We start from the raw sequence: 20,000 nt of genomic DNA, 5'->3' as shown, positions 1-20,000 counted from the left end.
TGTGTCCTACTTTCTGTGCTGCAACAGCGAGGCAGCCAAGAACGCCAAACTGCTGAGGGAGTTTCAGCTGATCCCCAGGCTGCTGCTGACCCTGAGGGACACCTCACTGTCCCAGCCGACCGTGGCGGCCATCAGCAATGTGCTCAGTCTGCTGCTGCAGGGCTTCCCCAACCCTTATGATCTGCTGCGGTAAACACACCTTTAGACACACTCATCATCAAGGGTGTCACTCTAACTGGAATTGTTAATGTTTGATGCCAAAAATCTGGAATCAAAACTTTTCCTTTTCATGTTTCTCCACCTCACAGGTTTGGCCAGTTCATCTCCTCTACTTTGCCAACTTTCGCCGTGTGTGAGAAGTTTGTTGTCATGGAAATCAATAACGAGGAGAAGCCTGATGGAGGTAACATTAAATATATACATATGTAAAGACAAAAACAGCTTTTTTTTTAAATTAGATTTTGTTGGTAAAATACATAAATACCTGTTGACTCATCAGCTTGTTTTGGTCGTGGAAGTGCATAATTTCTAACCCGCCTGTTTTGTGTCTCCAGGTAATGACGATGACTTCGGCGGCCTCCTTTCGGCTAGCCTCATTTTACTAAGGAACCGGCTGCTGGACAACCTGCTCCGACTGCTCTTCACCACCAAAGACAAGTGCACCGTCAATGCCCAGTGAGTCCAAGGCCTCCTCGCGTTTTCCGCTTCTCCTATTAAGAGTTTGTCAAATGTGTTCCAGTCTGATGTGAATGTTCTGGATCTTATTAAGATGTTTAACACTAAAGCAACACTGCTCTGTGTCCATACAAGGGCGTGTGAGGACCTGGTGCGGACGCTGGGCTTTGATTGGCTGCTGATGTTCATGGAGGAGCACCTGCACTCCAGCACGGTCACAGCAGCTCTGTGGATCCTTGTGGTGCTGCTCTCCAACCAGTCCATCCTCAACCGCTTTAAGGAGGGCCTGTGCGGCGGAGGCTGGCTGGACCACACCGACTCCGTCCTGACCAATAAGATCGGCTCAGTGCTGGGTGAGTGAGCGGGATGGGGTGGAGTCTGCAAGTAGTTTTCTTGCGAGGACGTGTGCTTTACTTTATTCTCAACCACAAGAGTCAGAAGCATGTCGTGATGATGTGCAGTGTGTATACTGTATGTTGTAATATCAGCAGACGCCTCTCCTCACTCTGGCAATGCTTTCCGTCGGAGTTGGCCGTCGTTCAGTAAACAGAAAGCAGCGCAGTTTGTGCACCTCGCAGCCAAGGGTTTGTCTTCTAATTTTTACTTTTATTTTTTTCGTCTCCCCTCGCTCTTCCTGATGCTGCGATTGTCGAGTCCCTCCTGAGCTCAGTGGTTTTCAACCTTGCTCTCTAATTTACTACTTTCCGACCTCAACGGCTTCATCTTCGTAGACTCCAAGTTGAGAACCACTGACCTTGCTTATGAACACCTCGCTGAGTAGTGTCATGGCCGAACAGAACTACCACTGCTGTAGCATTGTCAGAATATGCGCCATCAAAATTAAGCCCTTTTTAGATTTGGAGTTTGTCCTTCAACCCAATCCCAGTCTTTAAAATCATTTTGCTAGTGCTCCGTTTCCAGTTTGGATCCTGCCTGAGTAGCCCAGTTAGAGGATTTCAGTCTTGGTTTGTAATTGTAACTACCGTCTCAATGAACTTGCCACAACAGCTGGCAGAATGCCCGTACTTCACGTTCCCCCTCATTCATGTTAAGACCCTCTTTCTCCTCCTCCTCGTTTCTAGGCTTCAACGTGGGCCGAAGCGCTGGCGGGCGCTCCACGTTGCGGGAGATCAACCGGGAGGCCTGCCACTTCCCAGGGCTGCCCGTGCTGCAGACGCTGCTGCCCAAACACACCAACGTGCCGGAGCTCTACTTCCTGCTCATGGCGCTGTTCCTGCAGCAGCCCGTCACCGAGCTGCCGGACAGCCTGCAGGTACATGTTAGTATACCCCACCTTCTATCTTCTTCTACATCTGCAGTATGAGTGTTGTTGACTAAAATTCGTGGAAGCTCAGAGAGGCAAGTGAGAAAAAATAATATTCTGGTGATCATTTTCTAAGGCTGATCTAGATAGTTTTCTCTCCTGTGTTCATGACTGAAGAATAAATCAAGAAAAAAGGTTAATATTTCCTTAAATGTATTAATTTTTTAAGCTGTGAAACTAGGTGGGAGGAAGGTTTTTCTAGTGTTTGCTGTTGTAGTATTAATTTAGGCTACAAGAAGCTGATGTCTCAGCCCTCTCAATGATTAGCTCTCTGGATCGCAAGACGAGCGAAGACCACGCCAATCTCGGCCAACTCGGCCAATCACATCCAAGATCGCAGCATGTCAGTCCATGTCCTCGTTAGAGATGTGCATTGTTTGGGTTTTTTCCGATACTGGTGCTAAACCGATACTTTTAAAACGATACCGGTGCCTAAATGATGCCTGAACCAATAGTTTTTTATTGCCAAGGCCATTTTTTTCTTCAAATTGAACAATATATTAACTGTTTTAAGTATACTATGAATATAAATACATACAAAACACTTCAAACTACAGCTTCAAACTTTTTAACTTCAAACTATAAACAATATATATATATATATATGTGTATGTATGTATGTATGTATGTATGTATATATATATATATATGTATGTATGTATGTATGTATGTATGTATATATATATATATATATATATATATGTATATATATATATATGTATATATATATATATATATATATATATATATATATATATATATGTATATGTATATGTATATATTTATTTAAAAAAAAGAACAGACCAGCTTAAGGTGGCCTGATAGGGAGCGTTTGCAACAGAACTCCACTCAAAAACGGTTGGATTCTACAAACTGCTGCTTTACTAGACAACAGGTCATCATTAATATCAACTGGAGAGCTTTACTGGACTACAGCTTTGTTCCAACAAGCATAGGATGGCAAAAGCTCCTGCACTCATGTTGTCTCCCCAGCGATGACTCGCTGCGTGCTCACAGAGTGATCTCATGTGATCTCAAGTGATTTCATGTTGCTGCATGCAGCAACATGAGAGAGAGCGGAGCAGTGCCTGCGCTCTGATCCGCGCTATTTTAATAAAGTATCAATACTAAAAATATGCAAACTCCTATCGTTTTTAACGCACGGGTACCGCACTACCTTTTTAGTATCGGTATACTGTGCAGAGTAGTGTAAAAAGAAACTGTATTTAAAGCGGCTCAGGCACCGAAATCCGCGTTGTGTTTCGGGCGGGTAGGTACCGGACGTCTTGGAACCGGTGCCACATTAGTACCGTTACCCAAACTTAGTCCTCGTCAGTACTCAGTGTTGTCTGTTTTTTTTTTTTTTTAAACTATTAAGTGTTTTTACTTTAAACTTTTCATACTGAACAAAAAAGAAAGGTATACACATAGTGCCTTAGCAAAACTTAATTTGAGGAATGGATGGGTCATCGTATCGGGATACACCACTTTAACCCACGGATCTCAAAGTCTTACTGCACCGTAACCTTCCTGGTGTCTCGTTTCCTGCTCTCCCTCTCTGATCACTTTCAGCAGGGAGGAACTCTTAAATTTCCGTCAATACACCGGTCAAACTTTTTAATTGTTTTTCATTGAAGTGGATTACTTTCAAGACATTTTGGTTGGAGGAGCAGCGGCCCTTCTTGGAATTCACCGGAGACGAAGACCTCGGAAGCGCGCAAGAGCACTCGTTAAACTGCGCAACCACGGATTTCGAACTGCACTTCTGTCAATGCATCTGGCGAACGTCTGCTCTCTGGCGAAGAAGACAGATGAACTGCTGCTTCTAAACTAAACAAATAGAGACTTTAAACAGATCTGCCGCACAGTGCTTCACCGAAACCTGGCTCGGTGCGCACATCCCGGACAGCGCACTTCACCTGCTGGGCTTCCAACTCCACCGAGTCAGGAAAAACGCGGGGAGGCGGGATCTGCTTTTATATTAATGAAGGTTGGTGCACAGATGTCACAGTGTTAAAGGAATCATGCAGCCCTCATCTAGAAACACTTTTAATAGACTGCAAACCATTTTATTCACCGTGGGAGTTTTCCTCATTCATCCTGGTCGGTGTCTACATCCCACCTCAGGCCTGTGTGAGTGAGGCACTCCAACACCTGGCTAAGCAGATTACCACAGTGGAACACAAACACCCAAACTCTCTGCTCATTGTTCTTGGGGACTTTAACAGAGCAAACCTCAGCAAAGAACTGCCAAAATACAGACAACACATCAAGTGTAGCACCAGGGACAACAACACACTGGACCACTGCTACACTGCAATAAAGGACGCATATTGCTCTGTCCCTCGTGCAGGTTTGGGACTCTCTGATCACTGCCTGGTCCATCTTCTCCTGTCCTACGGGCAGAAACTAAAATCTGCAAAGCCTGTGGTGAAGACTGTGAAGAGATGGACCACCGAGGCTAAGCTGAAGCTACAGTCCTGCTTTGCCTCCACTGATTGGAGTGTTTTTGAAGCTGCTGCTATAGACCTGGATGAGCTCACTGACACTGTGACATCATACATCAGCTTTTGTGAAGACATATGTGTGCAGACTAAAACTTTCTGCACATTCAACAACAATAAACCCTGGTTTACTGCAAGACTCAAGCAGCTTCGTCGGGCCAAAGAGGAGGCTTAAGGGCGATATACACTCTTGCAACTACAACTGCGGCTGGCCACGCAGTTGGATCGACGGACTCGTTTTGGTTTATCGTTTCCGTCCCTTTTCTATACACCAGAACAGTAGGTGGCGCAACGACCGTTTAGAGTGGACCTAAACGACGGACTCGTTTTGGTTTATCGTTTCCGTCCCTTTTCTATACACCAGAACAGTAGGTGGCGCAACGACCGTTTAGAGTGGACCTACACACCGACGTTCACCGATATCACCCTCCAGGAATTTACCGCCATCTGCGTGTCCTTAAACTCCATCAGACGAGTTATATAAATACTCATATTTGCTAGGCCTCTTCAGCCAAACGTTCTTTATCGCGATCCATTGTTCCATTGTTCTGTTTGTAGACTTCAGCTCTCCATTTAACACCATCATCACGGAGGCACTTCAACACAAACCCTCCCAGCTCACTGTACCAGCCCCCACCTGTCAGTGGGTAACAAACTTCCTGACAGACAGGACGCAGCAGGTAAAGCTGGGAAAAATCACATCCAGCACCCGGACTATAAGCAGTGGCGACCCGCAGGGATGTGTGCTCTCCCCACTGCTCTTCTCCCTCTCCAACAACGACTGCACCTCTGGGGACCCGACTGTTAAACTCCTGAAGTTCGCAGACGACACAACAGTCATCGACCTCATCAAGAACAGTGACGAGTCTGCGTGCAGACGGGAGGTTGAACAGCTGGTCCTCTGGTATGATCAGAACCACCTGAAGATGAACAAGTCCTAGACTGTAGCGATGACAGTGGACTTCAGGAGGAGCCTCCCAACAATACCCCACCTCACAATACACAACAGCACTGTTTCTGCGGTGGAGTCCTTCAGGTTTCTTGGATCCACAATCTCCCGGGACCTGAAGTGGGCCTCCAACATCAACACCATCCGTAAGAAGGCCCAGCAGATGCTGTACTTCCTTCGCCAGCTCAGGAAATACAACCTGCCTCAGGAGCTGCGCATCCTGTTTTACTCCGCCATCATCCAGTCTGTCCTCTGCTCTTCCATCACAGTGTGGTTTGGATCGGCCACCAAACAAGACAGAGCCAGACTGCAACGGATCATCAGGTCTGCAGAGAGAACTATTGGTTCCAGCCTGCCCTCCATCCTGGACTTGTACACCTTCAGAGTCAGGAAGCGGGCTGGAAAGATCATTGCAGACTCCTCACACCCCTCACACAAGCTGTTCCAACTCCTCCCCTCTGGTAGGCGCTACAGAGCACTACGCCAACACCATCAGACACAAGAACAGCTTCTTCCCACTGTTGAACAACTGAACAATTAGTCAGACACTTCCACCTGCAATAGCTGACTTTTCTAGACCACTGTTTTTATGTTTCCTTCATGTCTTATTTTTTGGTTATTCTTTTATATTTATCTTTTATATCTAGCTCTTGTATTGTAAACAAGTACGAAGCGCAGAATCCGGCGTCAAATTCCATGAATGTGATATTGTACATGGCCATTAAAGCTGATTCTGATTCTAATGTGCAGCCTAACCCTGGCCCTATGCTGCAGTGTATCCTGATTGATTACTCCCTCACTTTCCAGCCACATGTACAGTACCTAGTGAAAAAGTTGAAGTTAAAACTGGGTTTTTATGTTCAAATTAAGCTGTGCTTTTCAAATAATAATAAAGAAGTGATTAGTTGCTGCTACTTTTTGCCTGTGTTGGACTACGGAGGTCTTTTATATATCCATGCCTCTGCGAGCGGTCTTCATAGGGTCGACGCAGCTTGCCATGCTTCATTGCGGTTCATCACAAACTGTAAAGCTCTGACTCACCACTGTGTTATACTCTCGGGTGGGATGGCCTGCTTTGGCCACCCGGAGGCTCTGCCATTGGTACACTTTTCTTTATAAGGCAATTCTTGGCTTGCACCCAAACTACCTGTGTGTTTCTATCACGCAGTGAAGTGTCGGACAACACTCTTTGCGTTCTCAAGGTGTTTTTATGCTCACTGCCCCGTATGCCAGAACGGAAATGGGAAAAAGGGCCTTTGTGTATTCTGCCCCCTCAATGTAGAATATGTTGCAGAATGATTTAAAGCTTAAAGAACTGTTACCACTGACCACTTTTAAATTTAGAATGAAAGAAATAGAGGCAGGTTCCCTAAAATGTAAATGTTTCTTAAATTGACTGTTTTAACTTCGGGTTGTTATTTTAGTCTTGTTCTATGTTTTCTGTCTATAACTATGTGTTTTTTATGCTGCTGCCTGTCTTGGCCAGGTCTCCCTTGAAAAAGATTTTTTTTAATCTCACTTTCCTGGTTAAATAAAGGTTTAAATAAATACAAATAAAAATGTGCAACTTTAATTTAACTTAACACACACTCTTTGAGCCATGTATTTGAAGGTTTTACTGAGAAATAAAAACTTTTAGTCCGTACTAGAACACAATGGTGCACTTCTAAAATCTAAGGAACTTTGAAAGTTTATCTTTTTTCACCACCTGGCAATTCTTTTATACTGAGGGAAAACTATTAAGATCAGGGCTTTCTCAAAGATCACTAAATATGAAAATATAAAATGTGACTGTTATTCTCTTCCTTTTACATCCAACATTGCTACATTTTACATTCACTGAAATGACATGCATTCAGTAAAACAGTGATATAGTGTTCTCTGACAGCTTAATTCATAGCGATCAAAGTCAGACTATATATTTAGGGTATTTTACATCATTCTTTAGTATTCCCACTGTTATCCAGCAGGATTAACCACCAAACACTAGAAAAAGCTGAACTGCATCAATCACAACTGTAACCACATGAAGAGATAAATGATCTTTACCTGACTGTGTATTACCCCAGTGTGTCTGTTTGCTCCTCAGTTTGACCTGGACTCCATCTGGACGTTCATCTTTGGCATACCGGCCTCCAGTGGGACCGTCGTGGGCTCCATCCACAACGTGTACACCGAAGCGGCCTTCCTGCTGCTCGGCATGCTGCGCAGCATGCTTAACCTGGTGAGAAGCAGCCGACACGGTGGAAAAATATTTCCACTCTCACGAAAAGCATAATTACCCAGATCAACATTAGCCCGAGTCTTTAGCACACCCTTTGGAAAGAAGAGATGTATAGGAACTAAATTCCAACTGTTGAGAGAGAAACGTGACGTTTTTTATTTTTTGGAGAACATTAATGCTCTCAGGATAAATATCCTGATCATGAAAGAATTAGTATTTTTACGATTTGGCGCCCCTACAGTTCTGGAGTTGTGCACTATTGTCGCCTTGACCCCTTTGTGGACAAACCAGCTTATGTTACTTACTAGTCCAACAGCAAGATGGCCAGCTCGGAGTCGGTCCCGTAACGTTTTATTTCATAAACTCTCACTGGTGACTAAAAGCCAGCCTCCGATTTACTCACGCTCGGCCTCTCTCTCTCTCTCTCGCTCTCGCTCTCGCTCTCTCTCTCCCTCTCTCTCTCTCTCTCTCTCTCTCTTCCTTGTTTCCTCTTGTTTGCCTGCCTCCCTCCCTGACTCTCTCTCTCTCTCTCTCTCTCTCTCTCTCTCTCTCTCCCCCAGCCATGGCAGTCGGAGGAGGAGGGCTCCTGGCTGAGGGAGTACCCGGTCACTCTCATGCAGTTCTTCAGGTATCTTTACCACAACGTGTCCGACCTGGCCCTTATGTGGCACAGTGCGGAGTTCCTCTGTGCGCTGGCAGCGACCGTCTTCCCTTTCAACATCCGGCCCTACTCTGAGATGGTAAGGCTGCAAATCTTTTCTCCTGCGCCTCCACGAATCTTGTGGGTCAAGACTTTAAATCAAAGTGCGGTCAGTCTGAAATTGGGTGTGAAAGCAGAAAATCTCATCATCAAGGGATATTGATCAGTGAACCTATAAAGTTTAATTGTGACAGTGAAAATTGTTTCATAAGTGTGTGTTTTCATGTAACTTTTGTGGTTAAAAGAATGTCAGCCTAGGATTGTTTGCCTTTTATCTGAGTCAGCGGATTACTCGTATCTTCCCAGGGTGATGTGTTCGTTTGTTTGTTGTTTGTATTCAGTGCCAACTCGTCAGTTACACTATGCCCAAGCAATATAAAACTGAATGTAATAACATGTATATGATAACCTTGTTGGGACAGCCATGTTCACATTTTCTTTCTGAATTATTTGTAAAATCCCCAAAAAATAAATAAAAGAATGTCAGAAGGAACTATTGGCCCTGGGCATCTTTACTTTATCAAATTTGTCCCTGTTTGCAAAAAGTGTGGACACACCTGCTATAAACCCTCTGTAGGTGTATGGTTATTCTCTTTTGTGAGGCGATAAAAACTAACATTGTCCCATGTAAAATCTCATTTGAAACTTTTGGCACTTTAATCTTGACTGTTGCAGTTTCAAGAACAAAATGCCAGACTCTGCTGTTTCTCTCAGAGCAAAATGTGTTTTCAGACAGTTTACTTATAGGGATAATTGTTTGTGAGGAAAAAAAAGAAAACCGCAGCAAGAACATGGAGTATGTACAAATATGTCTGGTTCTAATATAGAATGCTATTGTTTTCTATCCTGTATCTAGTTGAATTGTTGGCATTTCTGTTCCAGGTCACTGATCTGGACGACGAGGCGGGGTCTCCCGCCGAGGAGTTCAAGGCCTTTGCCGGGGACTCTGGTATGAACCGCAGCCAGTCCGAATACTGCAACGTGGGCTCCAAGACCTCCCTGACCAACCACCCAGCCAAAAAGTACGTCTTTGACTTCATGAGGGTCCTGATCATGGACAACCTCTGCATGACCCTGGCCTGCAAGCAGACGCCCATCATCGACCTGCTGCTGGAGGTGAGGACGAGACCCGGGTTGTCTGATAACCCACCGGCATGTTCACTCATCGTAATTCTTTACAAATACTTGTCCTAAATGTGTGATTTCTGGTACCAGGCGTCTCCGGAGCGCTCCACCAGAACTCAGCAGAAGGAGTTTCAGTCCAACATCCTGGACGGTGTCATGGAGCATCTTCTGGCTGCTGATGTCCTTTTAGGTCAGAACAAAGTCCTCTCAAACGTCATTTTTTTTACAGTAATCTGCAATTTATGGGTGATCATAAAACAGCAAACAAGTTTCTTGTGATGTTTTATTATCCGAGTAGTGAACAAGCAGAGAAGATGAGCTCATCCGCTTTATTTAACAGTATCTGGCCAGAGGTCTTTTCCCCAAAAATAGCTGAGGATTATGTAAAAATGGCCAGACGAGCACGCCGCAGGACAGCTTGGACCCATTTCTTAGTTTGCTCTGTGAGATGCTCTGATGCACCATGAGTCAGCAAATTACAGTCTGAAACCCAGAGAACAGCACAAGCATCTTCAGCATTTTACATGGCTGCTTGTGTTATATTTAGTCTCTAGTCTGCAGTCTGGTTTGATAATTTAGTTTTGTCCAAATATAAATTATAAGACAATAAAAGCTTGTAACTTAGCTCATATTTTTTACAGCATATACTTTATGGCACGTTGAAAACAGAATCAAATGCAGCACATGTTACTGTCAGGATGAAGAGGATGTCTGTTACTCAAGACATAAGACTCTATCCTTATGGGAGGATGTTATTCAAACAAGTCAGACTACTTCACATAAAATCAGTCTGTGAAGCCAGTGTAAATATTTGCTCTGCTGTTAAAACACTTCCTTTGTTTGGATGATGAGATTCTTCTTTAGTATCACATAAAATAGACGGTACAAACGCTCTCTCTGGTTCCTCTCCATCCAGGGGAAGACGCCTCTCTGCCGCTCAGCAGTGGAGGAAGTTATCAGATTCTGGTCAACAATGTATTCTACTTCACTCAGAGGGTGGTGGACAAGCTGTGGCAGGGCATGTTCAACAAGGACTCCAAGCTGGTGGTGGACTTCATCGTGCAGCTCATAGGACAGGTAAGGGACCAGAACACTTGCAGAGGTTCCTGCAGTCCCAGAGAGGACAAATCAACCGAAATAGTTCAACGTTTATACGTATTTTAGGAATGAAAAAAAATCTTCAAATGAACGCATTGTGTCGAGGCAGCAACACAACTTTCCAGCTGGTAGGTCGTAATACCAGAACACACTTTTAGTCCATGTTCGCTAGATAGTTATCATAGATTGGAGGAAGCAAGAAAGCTTATATTGAAGTTTTTGTATGAGGCTTCAAATGTCCATTGTGGTATTTTATGATGTCTATCTCTAACATAAGAAGAAAATAATAGATTTGTGGTGATATAAATGTAATTTATTGTGCTGCCGGCCCGCCCACAGGTGCAGTAACAATGTTTCTTTTAAAAGGCTTTCACGCCAACAAATATGGATATATTATTTGTATTAATTAAGTAACAAGCTGCCCAGCATTCAGATGTTAATTGAGAGCTTGAACGTCAACATTTTGAATGAAGCTTCAATGCTTGAAACTATTCAGTACATCACAGTTTATCTGTTGTTAGCCATAACAGAAAACTGTAAATACAGCATTTAAAACAAAAGTGATTTAAATCACAAGGTTGTGCAAAGAGTAATCTAACGCCCTCTGAAAAGGACATTAGGTCTTAGTGTCTGCTGACATAATTGTTGGGTGTGGTTACAGATACTACCCATCAGTGATGCAGGGTGAGGTCAGCGGTGAAACAGGACTGCACATTCTTCTCAGCCTGATGTTCAGTTACTTTTAAAAAGCTTAGCTGAAGTTTCATAATTGAAAGTTGCCTGCAGACTGCTGCAAGAGGCAAAAATATCTAGTTCACACTAGAACTGAATTGTGGCTGTGAGTCAAATTATGTATAGTAGACAAACTTATCGCACCCAGCTGTGTGCACCAGGCGTCTGCGTGCACTGGAAGCAGAAATGAAACCGTCCGTCTGTGAGTTCTCCTCCAGTTAATGTAAATAGTGACCACGCTCTGGATTCAATTAGATAAGTAGCATTCGTCTGACTGCAGGTGACCTCACTTACTCACAAAAATGAGATATAGCTGTTAGTCCATTGAGGGCAGGCCTGACGGACAGATGAGTACTTGTCAGTGTGTTTTTCTGTGTGTGTGTGTATATATATATATATATATATATATATATATATATATATATATATATATATATATATATATATACTGTATATTATATTATTAACTATTTGTCCGCATTTGGATCTTTTTTTGGGGATCTACTTACTGTATCAGAGCAAATCTATGTTTTGGATTAGTAATTATTTTGATAATTGACTGCATTTTCTTCAGGATGTAAAAAAAAGATAAGGGTTTCATAAATGTATGATAATTTGTGTTTAATCCCCAGGGAATTAGTTTTAAAAAACAAACAAAAAGCTAGCTAATGCTTGCTATTAAAGTCATGCGTCTGGGCTTTGTATTCTCCTTCTGTGCACACTGGTGCACGTGAGACCATTAGGAGATTATGCTCTGAAATGTTGTTGTTTTTTTAACTGTAATGCGCCTTTGTGTCCCGGTGTGCTTAGTGGTTCAGATGGCCATGTGCGTCATGCTGAGAACAACAGAAGGAATGAGGATGCATTTGCTTTTCATTGCATTCAGATGACTTGAACTATAACGACCCATGTTTTACTAGACTAGTTTTAACTTAGTTTTGAAGAAGAAGTCCTTAAGTTTGAGTCCCTAATCAGTCCTCCTTAGAAGAATAACAAAGCAACACTCACAACCCTTGAAGGACTTAACCCAGTTCAGCCCCGGTTTCTTAAACAAATCTTTTTTCTCTCCGCTGAAATATTTCCCTTACAGCTTTATCCACATCCAGAGCGCAGCAGCATAACAGCATGCCAACTCTCTGTTTTACCTTCCCTCTAACCTCCTCCAGTCCAAAAGGCGTTCGCAGGGTCTTTCCCTTGACACTATCTACCACTGTCTGAACCGAACGGTGCTCTACCAGCTCTGCCGACCCCACAAGACGGTAGCTCAACAGGTGGCCCTGCTGGATGCCCTGCGGGTCCTGACCGTCAACCGCAACCTGGTGCTTGGGCCGGGCAACCACGACCAGGACTTTGTGGCCTGCCTGGCCCACTGCTTCATCTGCCTGCACAGTGGGAGGTAAGGTCACATTGCAGGTTAAGGGTCAGGATCAGTGTTTACTTGTAAAGCACTTTGCTTGTGTTGGCGGCATGCAGTGGGAAATGAGTGGCGTGTGTCAGGGAAATGACCGGCATGTGTCAAGGCAAGGCAAGTTTATTTGTATAGCACATTTCCGCAACAAGGTGATTCAAAGTGCTTCACATAAAACCATTAAAAGAAGATTTAACAGACCTAACAGTTAAGAAAACAGTCAATAAAAAATAAAAATAAAATGAATAAAAGTTGCAGTGCAGTTTAAGAAATAAAATGCAGTAGTGAGATGCAGCAGTTGAGCCTGGTTCAATTAAAGGCAACCTCAAACAGAAAAGTCTTCAACCTGGATTTAAAAGAGTCTCAGCAGATCTGCAGCTTTCAGGGACCTTGTTCCAGATATGTGGAGCAGAAACGCTGAACGCTGCCTCGTCATGTTTAGTTCAGACTCTTGGAACAGAAAGTAGACCAGAACCAGACGACCTGAGGGGTTGGGATGGTTCATAAGGTATCAGCAGATCACAAACATACTTTGGCCTTAAACTATTCAGTGCTATATAAACCAGCAGCAGGATTTTAAAGACAATTCTTTTTTGACAGGAAGCCAGTGCAAAGACCTCAGAACTGGAGTGATGTGATCCAATTTCTTGGTCTTAGTGAGAACTCGAGCTGCAATGTTCTGTATCAGCTGCAGCTTTCTGATTGACTTTTTACAGAGGCCTGTGAACACACCATTACAGTAGTCAAGTATAATGAAGATAAATGCATGGACAAGTTTCTCAAAATCCTCTTGAGACATAAGTCCTCTAACCCTTCATATATATAGTTATGTAGATTTGTGTATCATCTGCATGATTATGATAACACACTTTGTTGTTTTTCATAATCTGTGCCAGTGAAAGCATGTAGATGTTGAACTGAAGAGCCCCAGTATTGAGCCTTGGGGAACGCCACATGTCATCCTAGTCAGCTCTGATGTGTAATTAGCTCCGAACACAAATTATTGTCGGTCCTTTTAAGTAGGATTCAAACCAGTTAAGTGCTGCTCCAGAGAGTTCTACCCAGACTTTCAGTCTGTCAAGTAGTCATGATCGACCGTGTCGAATGCAGTGCTGAGATCCAGTTATACTAAGACTAAAGTTCTGCCACTGTCTGTGTTTAAGTGGATGTCGTTAAAAACCTTAATAAGAGCAGTTTCAGTTCTGTGGTTCTGACGAAAGCCAGACTGTAAGACATCAAAACTGTTTGTTTTTTTTGGAGATTAGTTTTTCGCCAGGGAAATGAGCGGCCTGTGCAAGGAAATGAGCGGCCTGTGCAAGGAAATGAGCGGCATGTACAAGGAAATGAGCGGCATGTACAAGGAAATGAGCGGCATGTACAAGGAAATGAGCGGCATGTACAAGGAAATGAGCGGCATGTGTCTGGGAAATCTGCGGCATGTGTCTGGAAAATGAGCGGCATTTGGCAGGTAAATGAGCAGCATTTGGCAGGAAATGAGCAGCGTATGGCAGGAAATGAGCGGTCTTTCAAAGCTCTCGACATGTTGGATGTAGATATGTCCAAGTGTGACATTTGGTTGTGTGAAGCATGCATTATTCACAACGGGACTCCTCCCACGGCTTTTGTATGTGATTAATCGGCGTGGAGGACGAGGTAGAGGATGTGCTACATGTGTCATTGTCGGTTTTCTGGCGAAATCATATAAAATGGGATGTAATGGGCAGAAGGAAAGGAGACGCTTTATATTTTTTACCCAGTTTTGCAATTTATCAAGAGTTCAACTAGTTATCTTAGCTTAGAGCCGTTTAGGTAGGTTAGTTCAATAGGAGGGAAAAGAACAAGAAATCCCAATTTCTCAGAATAAGTCGTCGTAGTGTTGCATCCATTTAATCTTATTATTGTGAAATTGTGGCTTTTATGTTTTCCTTTTCTTGCTTTTGCGTCCTGCAAGAAGTACTGATAGTTTCCGAAAATGCAGCAGGTGGGTAGAGACTGAGTTTCCTACCATGCTGGGGAAAACAATATGCTGTAACACGACACACTGTTTGACTACAGCGAGCAAACAATCTAACTCGCCCCTTTCTCTCAGGCGTTTATGTGGCAGGTTGTTTCTAAGTCGCTGTGTGTGTGTGTGTGTGTGTGTGTGTGTGTGTTTCAGCAGCAGCGTGGAGGGCTTCGGTCTGGAAGCGGAAGCCAGGATGACAACCTGGCATGTCATGATGCCCACGGAGAACGAAGCCGACGCCACGCACAGCCACGACGTCAGCGAAGGTGAGACACTGTGGTGTGTGTGTGGTGTCTAAAAATATCCCGTTGAGAAAAACACATCTTAGAGAAATATTTACTTGTCCGTTAATACATTTATTGCTCTTAGGTATATGTGTCATCTCATACACCCTCGTTTGTGGACTTGCTTCCAATTTATCTGAATGATGGATGGGCATCTTTTTAATTTGTCGTTTCAACAAAAAATCCCATTTGACATGCGGGGATATTGTATGAAGGCGTGACAAGATGTGACTTAGGCACTGTGTAATTGTTGCAGTAGTTCAACACTTTAAAAGTGTTTCTTGGAGAATAGGATCCCACACAAATATTATGATGATTATAGTGCACAGGAATTTCAAAATTATATTCCAGAAATTATAATAAACTGTCAAAAAGTTAAAAAAAAAAAGTTAGTTTAATTGGCAGTATAAAATAAATTCAATCTTGCCACAATTTACGGACCTGCCGATTATTTGATCTAGATTCAATAGAGAAACAGAGGTGCAAGTCTGTGAGAGCGATGAGAAAATAAACTATTTGGAAAAAATAATTATAATACATGTCGTCCATTTGTGAAAAACCATGAAATGATTAAAGAGCTATAATACCTTTAATATAAAAAACAAATTACAAGGTTGTTATTCTAAAATCTTGTTGTCTGGCAGCTGCTCGTACTGTTCACCTGCTTTCTAAAAAGCAGTTCATTGAGAAGCAAAAGTTTGTGTTTCAATATTTTTAGACTAGGAAGTTTCCAGCGAGTTTCACTGGGACATTCGGGCCTATGTTTGGGACTGTGGGACTGTGACTATGCACTCCAGATTTGTACAAGATTGATAGCAAATTTACCCGTTCTCTTCCCCCTTCCCTGCAGGCCGCCAGCTGCTGCTGAAGGCGGTGAACCGTGTGTGGACGGAGCTGATGCACAGCAAGCGTCAGATGCTCGAGGACATTTTCAAAGTGTCTCTGCCTTGCAACGACCGGGGCCACGTGGACATCGCCACGGCCCGGCCCGCCCTTGAGGAGCCGGCACTGAAGAGCTGGCAGAACCATTTGGGTAAGTGAAACACACACACACCGAGATACACACCACGCACACTAATGTTGCACGGCATACCGATACTAACAAAGTACCGCGATACCCGTACGTTAAAAACGATACGATTTTGCATATTTTAAGTATCGATACTTTCTCAAAATAGCGCTTCCTTAAAACTGCTCCGTTCTCTCTCTCTCATACTGCATGCGGAGAGAGCATGGAGACTGAGCGAGGCTTAAGGCTCCGGCGGAGCAGCAGCTGCAGCGCTCTCTGATCGGGGGAGACATGGCCGGAGCTCAGGAGCTCTTGCCGACCGTCCTCTGCTTGTAGAAAAAAAAAGACGCCAGGAGTGTAATCTAGAGATACTTTGGAGACAGTGCAAACTGTGAGGGAAAGCCCACTGACACCGATAGACTCGTCTGTAAAAACATGCTTTGAAGCAACACAAACAAAGGGAGGTAACACGTCAAACATGGCCAAGCAGCTTTCAGGCAGACAGCCCGAAGATTTTAAGGAGTTTAACGAACGATAGGTAAGCAAATGTAATTATAAACAAGCTCACCCATCTACAGCCACGAGTAGCAATAGCCTAGTTTGACTACAAGCATTTATGATCATGAGGTCAAAATGCACACAAAAGTGTACCAAATGAAACACGATTGATGCAAAATGGTGACATGCTGGTGGAGCCGGAGGGTGGATCTTGAGCCACATAGTTCAAGATTATTAATAAGTGCATTTTTCAATAAAGGGGAGAAATTACCCCTTAATTATCTGTCAATCTTTAATGTACCCATATGATAGCTTTAGGTTTTTTTCACCTCAAACACACATCTGTAAAATTATTGTTAGTAGTAGTATGGAGTATTATTATCTACAATTGGTCATACTTATGGAAATAACTATGTAGTCATCCGGACAATAGACCTACATAACCATGTATGCTCAATGCTATGATAGCACCATCTAGTTTTCATTAATATCTTGCTGTATGCTAATACTAATATTAATGCCATTTGTCAAGTGTTCAAAAAGCTGGGCAGAAACATGCTGGTCAAAAAGGGAACTATACAGATGTTTTATTTACTACTATCATAGATAAATATACCAGTATCGTGTCGTATTTATGGTATCGTATTGAATTCTAGTATCGTAAGTATCGGTATCGTGATATTAATGGCAGGTATCGTATCGAAGTCATAATTTTGATATTGTGACAACCCTAAGGCACACTTGAGCTGATCTCTGTTTGTGCGGCGTTCTGGTTTCCCTTTTGGCATCTCCAGGTTTGCATAACTACACATCAGCTATTTTGGGAGCTCTTCTTGTTTTATACACTGAAGCCGCGCCAATACGGCTTGTCACTGCTGATCTGCTCTCTGTGTCTCTTGCTCACTCCATCAGTGTTGTACGTATGCGGTGAGTTACCACCGGCTCGCTTCCAAAGCTTTGATTTTGAACCAGACACTTTGGCAGCTCACCAGATGTTGTCAAAAAAAATCTGATCAAGTAATAACACAAGAGTTTCTGTGTTCTTGGGACTATTTTATGGGGGGGCTGTTCCTCTCTACCTTTATTGGACTGGAGACAGACATTTAAAAGACACATATTAAACATGATTTTGTCATGCTCCAACCTTGAAAGGGAGCGTGATTGTTCAAATGGCTTAGTTGTAAAGATAAATACACAAATCCACTCATGTGACTGGTTGTTTTGGTTCTTTTTCTGCTGTCCAGTCCATGAGAAGAAGTGCATCAGTCGCGGTGAGGCGGTGGTGCCGGCGACCCAGTCCAAACTGTCCAGGGTCAGCAGCGGCTTCGGTCTCTCCAAGCTGACGGGCGTCCGCCGCAACAAGAGGGAGAACAGCCTGAACAAGAACAGCCTGTCTGCGCAGGTACACACACAGGAACAGCTGACGCAGGATATGAAAGTATGTGTTCTTCAGCTTTTGCTAAAGTCTTGTATTTCTGATCAACAGGAGACGTTCCAGTGGATGTTTACGCACATCGCTGTTGTGCGAGACCTGGTGGCCATGCAGTATAAAGAATATCAGGAGGTATTGAGCTTCCATCATTACTACATGGGTAGAATGTAAGTTACTAAGAGGTCCTGGACCAGTCTCAGTGTAATCCTGGTCCTCTTTAGACCTCAGTGTAGTCCTTGTCCTTTATAGACCTCAGTGTAGTCCTGGTCCTCTATAGACCTCATTGTAGTCCTGGTCCTAGAGACCTCAGAGTAGTGCTGGTCCTATATAGACCTCCATGAGTAAACAGACCATTAGAGAGAAGATGGTTTGGTTCGGGAGAGTTCTTCTTAAAGCTCTTCATCGGAGCCACCCGGTCGGATTTTGGTGAAACCAGATAACTCAATTCAATTAAATTCAGTTTATTTTGTATAGCCCAAAATCACAAATACAAGATTTGCCTCGGAGGGCTTTACAATCTGTACACATAACATCCCTGTCCCAGAACCTCACATCGGATCAGGAAAAACTCCCCAAATAAAGATAGTAAACACTACCACTTTAGTCCACAGGGGATGCCGAAATTAACACAAGATGAAATAACTTATAAAAATAAAAATAACTTCAAGCAGATTTGACTTGTGTAATGTTTCCAAGTTTTCACTAACTGCTTCTAGCAGCACACATATTCCTTCATAGCATTATTTTTATTGCAACTCACACCTTGTTCGTCCCGTTATCCCCAGAGGCAGCAGAACGCTCTCAAGTACGTGACCGAGGATTGGGTGTCCATCGAATATGAGCTGCTGCGAGAGCGGGGCCTCTGGGGCCCGCCCATCGGTTCCCACCTGGACAAGTTTGTGCTGGAGATGACGGAGGGGCCCTGCCGGATGAGAAAGAAGATGGTCCGCAATGACATGTTCTACATCCACTATCCATACATTCCTGAGTTGGAACCAAACACCAACTCTGGACAGGTATGTTCAGATTTTAAACCAAATGAATACGCTCTCATGATCCCCGACAGAACCTTTAGCTTCCATTAACATCTTTATTTGTATCTTCACCTCTATCTACATTTAAGATATTAAGCTGATGACCTCAACTAGAGTAACTTCCGGGAACAATGGCAGCAGAAAAAAATCCTCCAATCCTCGATCACCAACTTTTTTTTGCGACCAATAAATAGCCGATAAATCACCAAAAAAAGTGAAAGAAGCATAGTCTAAGTACCATGGTGGTAGAATCAACGATTTTCAGTATTAGTGTGACAATAATTGTCCTGTAAGCAGGTTAGTAGAGACCAGACTATTAAAGCAAAGCTATGAGAAGTAATGGATACACTGGTGTGTAACAGCTATAGATTTTTTACCCCCAAAAACAGAAATAGTTTCCTCCATAACTTGTGAAGAATCCCCAGCAGAGCAGGGGATTTTATTTTTTGTCATTACCATGTAAAATGCCTTAAGTACCCTTTTAAAGCGCTATACAAATAACATGTATTATTATTGTTGTTGTTATTATTATTATTATTATTATTATTATTATTATTATTATTATTCTCCCAGTGACCCTGGATTGATCACATACTAAAAACCTGCTTAGAAGAATTGGACACCACGGGAGTCCACGAGATTCTGCAGAACCCTCGGAGGGTAAAGATTTCTGGCTCATGAATTGGCCAAGTATAATTACCTTTAAAGTCCTCAAGGCTTAATCATAACACATAATTCAAACATGACAGAGTCACACACTCGTGCCTTTCGGTTGAATACAGTTACTTGTATTTCAGCTTAGCAGTTGTGGCTTTCCTGCTCTGCTCGAAGAATCAACGTTCTACACAAAAAAGACAATTATACATGGGAATATGACAAATTTAGATTCATCATACCAGGTGTTGTTGCCCCTGGCCTTTTGTAGTGTTAATCTCTACTGCTCAGACTTTGCAAATAAGTCAGCGGGTTCTTAAATGGCATTAAAAACACTTTTATTTT

The 20,000-nt window shown here is 43.1% G+C and overlaps 1 protein-coding gene across 6 annotated transcripts in view; it reads left to right on the top strand.

The window, feature by feature from the left end:
* Window positions 1-20,000, top strand: part of wdfy3 (WD repeat and FYVE domain containing 3) — a 123,865-nt gene that overhangs the window by 88,519 nt on the left and 15,346 nt on the right. For 4 of the 6 annotated variants that reach the window (XR_011080188.1, XM_068604549.1, XM_068604550.1 and 1 more), the window contains 16 exons: window positions 28-189; window positions 309-403; window positions 555-675; window positions 811-1,028; window positions 1,758-1,954; window positions 7,542-7,676; window positions 8,237-8,416; window positions 9,259-9,492; window positions 9,592-9,691; window positions 10,418-10,578; window positions 12,498-12,727; window positions 14,898-15,010; window positions 15,879-16,061; window positions 17,780-17,937; window positions 18,022-18,099; window positions 18,753-18,983. Coding sequence is in view for 5 of the 6 variants with exons in the window: in XM_068604549.1 (XP_068460650.1) it covers window positions 28-189; window positions 309-403; window positions 555-675; window positions 811-1,028; window positions 1,758-1,954; window positions 7,542-7,676; window positions 8,237-8,416; window positions 9,259-9,492; window positions 9,592-9,691; window positions 10,418-10,578; window positions 12,498-12,727; window positions 14,898-15,010; window positions 15,879-16,061; window positions 17,780-17,937; window positions 18,022-18,099; window positions 18,753-18,983 (2,596 nt within the window). In the remaining variant the exon portion in view is untranslated. The remainder of the gene's footprint in view (window positions 1-27; window positions 190-308; window positions 404-554; window positions 676-810; window positions 1,029-1,757; window positions 1,955-7,541; window positions 7,677-8,236; window positions 8,417-9,258; window positions 9,493-9,591; window positions 9,692-10,417; window positions 10,579-12,497; window positions 12,728-14,897; window positions 15,011-15,878; window positions 16,062-17,779; window positions 17,938-18,021; window positions 18,100-18,752; window positions 18,984-20,000) is intronic. The other 2 variants (XM_068604548.1, XM_068604547.1) reach the window with 2 other exon arrangements.

The sequence above is a fragment of the Clinocottus analis genome, unplaced genomic scaffold (genome assembly GCF_023055335.1).
Source record: "Clinocottus analis isolate CAN_PGR_092001 unplaced genomic scaffold, fCliAna1.0.p SCAF_7, whole genome shotgun sequence".
Taxonomy (NCBI): Eukaryota; Metazoa; Chordata; class Actinopteri; order Perciformes; family Cottidae; genus Clinocottus; species Clinocottus analis.
This window is presented reverse-complemented; position numbering and strand designations above follow the sequence as displayed.